The sequence below is a fragment of the Aplysia californica genome, unplaced genomic scaffold (genome assembly GCF_000002075.1).
Source record: "Aplysia californica isolate F4 #8 unplaced genomic scaffold, AplCal3.0 scaffold00329, whole genome shotgun sequence".
NCBI lineage: Eukaryota > Metazoa > Mollusca > Gastropoda > Aplysiida > Aplysiidae > Aplysia > Aplysia californica.
Window position 1 is genome coordinate 738,021 of NW_004797599.1, and position 9,359 is coordinate 747,379.

At 39.5% G+C, this 9,359-nt stretch overlaps 1 protein-coding gene across 1 annotated transcript in view; it reads right to left on the bottom strand.

Annotated features, from left to right (window-relative positions):
- Positions 1 to 5,646, bottom strand: part of LOC100533295 (aplysianin A precursor) — a gene marked incomplete in the record, with an annotated part of 16,391 nt that extends 10,745 nt beyond the window's left edge. The window contains 4 exon segments of the mRNA NM_001204595.1: positions 1,795 to 1,952; positions 2,381 to 2,620; positions 4,637 to 4,783; positions 5,616 to 5,646. Of these exon segments, the coding sequence (NP_001191524.1) occupies positions 1,795 to 1,952; positions 2,381 to 2,620; positions 4,637 to 4,730 (492 nt within the window).
- Between the last annotated feature and the right edge of the window lie 3,713 nt (positions 5,647 to 9,359).

A 9,359-nucleotide genomic window follows, 5' to 3' on the forward strand; every position in this document is an offset into this window, starting at 1 on the left:
CTGATGATGATGATGATGATGATGATGATGATGATGATGATGATGATGATGATGATGATGATGATGATGATGATGATGATGATTCATACATATCTCCCTATTCCCTTTTTTTAAAGAGGTCTTCAAGATACAGATAACTACATACACACTAAGAATCATTCTCTTTGCGATTTGTATTTTATCGTTAAAATATGTCACAACACGGTTTCTCTTGTCATTTTCAAAAGAACAGTATATGTATTAATCACAATTTTACAGCAGAGCCAAAAAAGCTGAATATTGTTACCAAGGAAACAGCATTTCATTTAAATGGAATAAGGAAGTAACTATCAAAATTGTATTGTTAAAAATATTCACTTGGGATGTTTGCAAAGAGTATTTCCCTAAAAAAAAAAGCTTTCATTTTTTGTAGGCTGCCTGTAAAATTATAAAAGCTTCATTTAATGTACTTTTGTAGCCCTACCTTAGAAGTACACACCACTTATATCTGCCCAGTACCCAGTTTTGCGAAACATGACGTTCAGAACTTTGAGTTTGGCAACATGTAAAGCTTTTTCGAATGCAGTTCTTTGAATATCTGGAAAACGACTCCGAAAAAATCTTACAATTTTGATAGAGCAAATAGAACATTTGGTTTTTTACCTCGTGGTCGTCGTAACTCAAAGCGGCCAAACATGTCACTCGGAACTTTATATTTGTTTTTTTGTTTTGTTTAGTATAGGGTTTTACGGCGCTCGCAACTGCATAAGGTCATATGAGCGCGCGGGACACACCTAATACTTTTTCGTTGGTAGGAAATTTTGAATTTTGCCCGGGTGGCGGCCGAAGCCTACTCTTATCGATTTTAGACCACCAAGGGATCTTTAACGTGCGCAACTTGCACACGGACCCTCCGAGATTTTTCGCCCTTGTCCGAGAAGGCTAGGTGTAGATCTTTCCTACCAGAAGATCAGGGGTGTGGCAGAAAGACAGCAGTTAGGAGGAGCCAAGGAGTAGCAGTAGAAAGGCTGCAGAAAGAGTCAGGAGCCCAGAGGAGGGGGCAAAGGAGGTGAGGGGTGGGGGCAGAAAGTGGAAATGAAAGCAGACAATAGAACATTGTTAGAGATCAGGAAAGGATGTGAAAGGAGACAATTTTAGAGAAGAAAATTTTTTGGTCGCTACCCGGAATCGAACCTGGGACCTTTGAATGAGAGGCCAACACCTTAACCTCTAGGCCACGAGAGCCCCACCTTTATATTTGTGAGGTAGCGAAATGACAGCAGATTTTTGGTCTGCTGTCGGACATAATGCCGTGTCCCCTACAGCCCAGAAGAGTTAACGATCTTTAAAAAAATAATAAATCGATTGGGGCAAACAACTTGGATAATCAAATAAAACACCGGGGGTAAAAACCAGATCCAGTTAAAGTTTTAAATGATTTTCCTCGTTAATGCATTTTTTAAAAATTGAACGCTCTTTTCCTCAAATGATCGTACGGACAACCCAGCTAAATCTAGTGCTATGTAAGGTAAAAGAAATGCTTTACTCACTATGAGATAAGAACCTACAAAATTTGAATGTCATTTTTCCCCATTTTCTTAATCAAAATGTGACGTATTTGTTTGTTTGCTTGCTTGCTTTTTTGTTTGCTTCTCTGTTTTAATTACTCTGGCGTTGACCAGATGACAAGGACATGTGGTTACTTAAGGGAGGCATTGCGCTGCCAAGAGCGACATGCTCGCAGCTAAAGGGATTTGAAAACAACAACAACAACAACAACATCTGTTTTTAATGGTCTTCAAACAGTATCACTCACTCGTAGATCCTTCCCTGGTTCCGCTTCTCGACAGTGGTCAGGTTGTAGGGGACATCACCGAACTTTACCTCATCGTAGGTCAAGGACTGACCACGGAGGAAGAAGCGGGTCCTGCCTGGGCGTCCGAAGCCCTCGGTGAACGGGACAGACTCGAGGCCTGGAAGGTTTGGAGGGGGGAGTAAGTTGTGGGGGGTGGGGGTATTAGAGTTGAGATGTGAGTGTGTGAGTCATTCGTATCTTCATTCATTTGTTTATTTATTTATTTATTTATTTATTTACTCGTCCAAACACTCCTTTATTCATTGACTGATGGTGACCAGTGACAGATAGATAGATAGATAGATAGATAGATAGATAGATAGATAGATAGATAGATAGAGAGAGAGAGAGAGAGAGAGTGAGAGAGAGACAGAAAGGCAGAAAGACAGACAGACAGACAGACAGGCAGAAAGACAGACAGACAGACAGACAGACAGACACACTGACAGATAGACAGACAGACAGACAGATAGACACACAGGCATACAGACACACAGACAGACAGACAGAGACATCATCAAGCAAAAGATAAACCCACAAACTCACCCAGCTCTTTGGTGAGCGCCTGGAGAATATTGTGAGCCCCTGTGATGTATCTCATGCCACCGATCTCCAGGTTCACGTCGGGTGTGTTGGGCAGCTGGTATGTGTACAGGCGACCTCCCACCCGGTCAGAGTACTCGAACACACCCACGTCTTTTCCAGAGTAGCGCATTTTGTAAGCTGAGTAGGCGCCTGAGGGACCGGCGCCTACGATGGCTATGTCCAGATTCTTGTCACATTGTTCTGTTCGTGTATGTGTGTGTGTGTGTGTGTGTGTGTGTGTGTGTGTGTGTGAGTGTGTGTGTGTGTGTGTGTGTGTATGTGTATGTGTGTGTGTGTGTGTTTTATTATTTGTTTGTTGTTGTTTATTTTTTATTATTTTTTTGGGGGGGGAAGAAAATAAAAGAGTGGAAGGGGGTTAAGGATAAAACGTGTAAGTAAAAAGTATGTAACAAGTTCAACTACAATTTTAATGTCTATAGTTTCTTCACTATGTGGCTTCGGTTGCCTCGTGGCTAGGCTCGCATGTCTGGCTGACTAAGCGACATTCCTAACAAGTGGTCAAATAATGTTAGTTTTTGTTATTCTATGAAATGTAGAAAGGACACCCTGCGAATTGTTGCTCTTACTTCTTTTTTTCTCTGCCTGACTTTTTTATGATGTTCAGTGTTGTGCGCAGACACTATTTCATTTGGCAAGCAGTGATTCTATTTTCATCGTGATTAGGTCTGGCACTGGTAAAATTATGTTGGTGAAGTGAAAATCTCAATCTCTGTGCCCATAGAAATGGTTGGATGAGAAAGACGGGGTGTAAGCTGAAAGGTGGCTGTGTTTGCTTTTAAAAATGTGTATTTCTATTTGTTTATATCTACAAACCCTATGGCCGGCGCCTCTATAAATAAATCATTGATGGTCAGGTCATCTACAAGCCCGTTTTCAGTTAAAAAGAAAGTGATGTTCAGTGTTCTGCGCAGACACTATTTCATTTGGCAAGCAGTGATTCTATTTTCATCGTGATCAGGTCGGGCACTGGTAACAATATGTTGGTGAAGTGAAAATCTCAATCTCTGTGCCCATAGAAATGGTTGGATGAGAAAGACGGGGTGTAAGCTGAAAAGTGGCTGTGTTTGCTTTTAAAAATGTGTATTTCTATTTGTTTGTATCTACAAAGCCGTTTTCAGTTAAAAAGATAAAAAATGCTGTCAGGAAATTCAAACTCCTTGGTCGGTATCAGTTGTGTGTTTTAAAGAGATTAACACAAAAGTTCAGGGAACTATGATTTCGGCATATTATGTTCATGACTTCTTTTTTTATCTGCTTATTTTCATGTCAAAGTCTCACAGCTGTTGTTCAGTCTGGTGTTGTCGATTTGACGCCTTTGTTGGTTTTGATTTCTAAAAAGGCATGAGTCGCCTACGAAGAGGAGAAACTCATTTTGGCTTTATGAGCTTTGGTTTGCTTCTTGCATTATTTTGTTCGTTGATAATAAAAAGGAGGTGAGATAAAACACATCCATGTCGCACTCCTGATATTACTTCTGTCCAGTTTAATCTTGCCTTTATTTGTTTAACTGAGCTTCTGCTGTTGGTGTAGAGAGCTCTAACATGGTCCGACAATTGTATTCTGATGGCATATGATTCACATGCTTTTCATACTTTGATAGTGTTGACTGTGTCAAAAGTCTTCTCCTGATCTATGAAGACAATGACGACTTACTTATTGTGCTATAGATAATTTTCCCGCATAGCTGTTGTAATACGAACACAGTATCCATGCATCCTCTTTCTTTGAAGTATCCGACCTGATTTTGACTCTCAAGTTCTCTCTATAGTAGGTCTTACAATTGTTTAATGATGCATGCATAATATTGTAATATCAGGCTGAAATGATACAAGTAATTAGCTAGCTAAAGTTCAAATAAGAATGCTCTTTTTTTGTAGTGTAGGTGTGTTTACATCCTTTCGACATTATTTAGATTATCTAGGAGGCAGGCTTCGACCCTGCCTCTCAGAGCCAACCCAGGCTGAGAGGGGTACAACAGCTCAGCTGAAAAACTCTGACATAAAAAAAAAAATCTCCACCCGAGAATCAAACTCAGGTCCTTCTTCACACGAAAGCAATGCCCCAGCCTAATCACAGACCCTGGCCATACGATTTGCAGCACAAAATGTTTTTAAGAGAACATATCATGCTAGGGGTGGGGGTGGCGGGGGGGGGGGGAGAGAATGGGGTTTGAAGCGCTACACTCTCAGCACTCACCGGCATCACAGGACTGCTGGGAATCGCAAACCCTACGGCCTGAGCATGATGTCACGAAGATCAAAAGGCCCAGCCCCAGGAACCTGACCGCCATCTCTGAGTGTGACGTCACCGGGCGTTACTTGATCTCCTTTGTGTTTTTATTCTCTGCTGTTTTGAGAGAATGACCAATAGAACGAATGACAGAATAATATGAAGAACTGTGTTGATGAATGAATCAACAATTGACAGAATGAAAGAAGAATTTAGTAGCTGAATTAATCAACGATTGACGGAACAAATAAAAAAAAAATTGGATACTGAGTGAACCCACGATATGTCTTATTATTGTCAATAGCCTCTGACACAGAATTCAGTGCATGTGTCACTAATGTGTATCGTGTAATTCATTTTTTCCCAAAACTGGAGTTAAAACCATGTTATTTCAAGGGCTCCATAATATGGGTGATGTTGTCCATTACGCGGTGCTGGTGTATATTCCCAATTATTGTAGGTCCTTTGGTTGATGAGAGCCTAATCGCTCTGTTCAAGGGATTCTGCTCTGTCCTTTTTTGCTCCATCAATCTGCAGACACTGTGTGTGTGTATGTGTGTGTGCGTACGTATGTGTGTGTATGTGAGTGTGTGTGTGTGTGTGTGTGTGTGTGTGTGTGTGTGTGTGTGTGTGTGTGTGTGTGTGTGTGTGTGTGTGTGTGTGTGTCCATATTGATGGGAGGAAACAGACTGAGCAGAATCCCTCGGACAGAGCGATTAGGCTCCACTATATAACATTCTGAGACCTGCTGCACAAATGTACATCCCAGATTCAGACTTTATTTCTCCCAGCAGCTAACGGCCATTATGAACGAAATATTTATACTTCTGTTTGTTTTTTTTTTGTGTGTGTAGTTTTTAAAAGTATTTTTTACATTTCAACCAAACGGGCCTGACTTGTGTCTACGAAGGTTGAAAAGCATCCTAAAACTAGACAGGGAACCTACCCGGAAGATCGAGATTCAAAGGTGACCTTAGAGCGTGCCGTTAGTTCCTCGATTTTGAGAAAAGCATCATTTATACTTTATAAAGTGCAAGCTGTTGCTATCTTTTTAGACCGCGTTGAATCCCCATGTTATAAAATCGTTAAAGAGGTTATTTACGCACAGTGTTACAGGTATCTTTTTCCAATAAGTGACAAGGTCATAAGTAACTACTGCACTATTAGTTGATGTAACAATGGTGTACGGTGAATTCCTACTTAAAATTGGTTGATTATTTTTTAAAAATTAATTTTGGGGCGCTGAATTCGAAAATGATACTCATGTTTTGTGTTTAAGTCCACTTTTTTAAAATACAGCTTGAGGCTTTTCCCCCTTTTTATATAGTTTTTTTTTTAAAAAGACACAAGGCTGCAAATAAGTTTTATATAGTTGCATGATGCAATTGTAAGAAAATGTCATCAGTTTTTAAGTAGCATGATACAACATTTTTCTCCGTGGCCTCATCATGACCATTTAGTTTTCATTCAGCAAACACAGTGTATCAGAACCACAAACAGCTCATTTTACTATACTATACGTCAATAGTAATTATTCCTCTCCATTGTGTAAACGATCCTGACAATTTCTATTCGTGAGGCAGCGCTGTGGAATCAGGCTCTCGTCAAAATAATCAAACTGAAGAAACCTGCATTTTTCCGCAGGTTTGTGAATTTTTATCAAATTTTTGTTTTTGGGCTCAACACCTTTCTTGCCCATTAAATAACTCATTTCTGTGTGGATTTTTCTGAAAAACGTTGATAAAAGGCGCAAAAAAACGTAAATTTTCAGTTACCACGAACTCTTAAGCTAATGAAATAACTAATCTTTGGCCACAATTTTCTCACTAATGTTACCTCTGAAAACAGGTGACCCCATCCTCATTCATTCGCAAATATCTCGACTTGTATTCAAGATAAATGGATATTTTTTCCATATCAATAAAGACCAGTAAACAAGCTTTAAGATGATACCAATAACTCTATATGCCCAAAAATGACGAGAGCCTAATTCCACCACGATGTCTTACATTTATTTTTTGCGGGGAAATAACCTAAACTGCAAAGAAAGGAGAACGATATCAAGCTTTATAGGGCCTGTGATCTTGTTTAGATCCAATGTTAGAGACAAAGACAAATGTTGGGCTCCTTACCTAGGTTGTAATAGCTGTGTCACAAACCATTCTCAGCGGTTGCAAAGGAAAATAAAATATCAATGCCCTTTGCAGTGACAGTAGTTTGGCGTGTGCCAATCAATCATTTAGGTTTGCGCATTCAGAAAGATCAGAATTAAGGGTAAATTGGAAGCGTAAAGTTGATTATGGTGATATTCCATCTGCCTTTTACCAAGTACCTCCCAGCAAACATTTAAGCATTTTCTGTTGAGCCAGAATTGAAAGAAGTGGGAGAAAATACTCCTGATGAACAAGCTGAAGCTGCAGCATCAAATGAACCTGATTTTCATCGAAATTTTCTATCAAGAATACACTATAATAATAAATTTTGATTTATCAGAACTCTGAATTAAAAGGGTTAAAAAGAGCGATAGTGAACGGCTCACCGTGGATCGCCATTTTGGGGGCAAATTAAAACAAAATAAAACAATGCCTCTCCCCCCCCCCTTCCAAAACACAACAACAAAACAACAACAACAACGACAACAACAAAAACAAAACTGTTGTTCTCTAAATGACAAGTTTAAAGAGGTCAATATAGAGGGCAGTGACTCACCGAATCTGTATATCGTCCAAATCAACCGAACGACTTTCTCGCAGACTTACAGCTGCCAAAAAGTAAAGCGTTGGGTACAAGGCTCCAGCAATGGCATTTGCTTGCTGACGGTCTGAAGGTATGCACATTTAGAAATCGTGGAAAAGATTTTCGGTAATTTTTTTTTTACAATGAAATTCAACGTTATTGCATCTAATGATGTAGAAGGTCGTATGAATGTAGTGATGTGAGTGATGAATCTGAAGAACATTTTCAACAAGATGCTGCAGCTGTGAAAAGCGATATCAGGAAAAGTGGAGTGGCATTATGTAACAGATTACTGTTGGTCAGCTACAAGATGTATACAAGAACTTGAATACAACAGGTAAATCTCGAAACTGCGAGTCAAATAGGTATGAAGTAACCCTCATATTTTAGTCCTTATATATTATTTGTAAAATATAAAAATCTGAATATCTCAAAATTATAACTGAACGTCAAAGTTCACTATTTTCGAGTTCAAAGCACCAAAATCTATATTAAAAAGTGACGTTTGAGCTAGGAAGAAGAAACCTTTCGAAAATCTGTAGACCCGTGCAGTTAATCATGATCATGACCCCAATGTTATAATGGGGATCCACTGGTTGGTTGGTCCTGTTTCTGTACTTTCCCTCTGGTATCTCTGTCTGTCTGTCTTGCTTTTTCCCCGTACTAAATGGCTATAATTGTGTAGTTGTACTTCTCTTTACTCTCTCTCTCTCTCTCTCTCTCTCTCACACACACACACACATACACACACACACACACACACACACACACACACACAAACAAGCAAACAAGCAAACAAACAAACAAACAAACAAACAAACCCAAGATACTTAACGCAGTAAAGACAAAATATTTTTTTAGAGTGGCCTTCGACGAATAAATATTTTTTTGTTAACTTATCCTCATTTTAATTCCACTGACTCAGATAAAAATGAAAACAAATTGACTGGGTTTACACAGATTCCTTTGCGTTTCTGCCCTTCTGTATTTACCTTTTTAAACATTTTAATTAGAGAACAACGTTTTTTTTCTCTTTGCCTTGCCCTCAGTACAGTGTTCCTCGGTGGGCCGTTAACTATCGCTCTTTTTAATCATTTTAATTCACAGTCCAGATAAATCAAATATTTCCTAACCCCCAGGGTGTTACTGACTGAAGTGTCTTTAGGCCATCCCCAAAAGGGGGACATTACCATGTTCTGCTGCACAGTAACATTGTAAATGGGCTGATTCATCGATGTCATGCTCATAACTGAGGACATTACCATGTTCTGTTACATAATAAAATTGTAAATGGGCTGATTCATCGATGTCATGCTCTTAACCGTGGACATTACCATGTTCTGTTACATAATAAAATTGTAAATGGACTGATTCACCGATGTCATGCTCACAACTGTGCCGGAATTGCGACAGGGAACTGCTGCTTTTTCTTTCCTCATCCTTCCTATCGTCAATTTTTCTCAACTTCTTTCGTATGTTTGTCACTCTCTTGTGAACAGCTATTTCCGGGGTGCTTGATCGTCGAAGCAGACTTTGTGCTGTTGAGACTGGAGAGGTGAATAGACTAAGCCCGATTCACTGTAAGGGCTTCCTTGTTGACATCCACCCCTTGGCGCTCATATGACCCGATGCAGTTGCGAACGCCGTAAAACCTGTACTAAAACTAAATCAAATATTTCCCACGGTCAACGCACATTCTTGACCAAGGAGGACATCAGAGATTGTGATGTGCCCTAAGGTCTGACTCCTAAGGAGAAGGAGAACCAGGCAAACTTATTGGAGAGAGTAAAGATAAGATAGGATAAGATAAGATAGATAATATAAGATAAGATGGGATAAGATCAGATCAGATCAGATCAGATAAGATCAGATAAGATGGGATGAGAAGAGATGAGATGGGATGAGATAAGATCAGATTTTGTTACCTAAACCAGATATATAGATAAGATAAGAT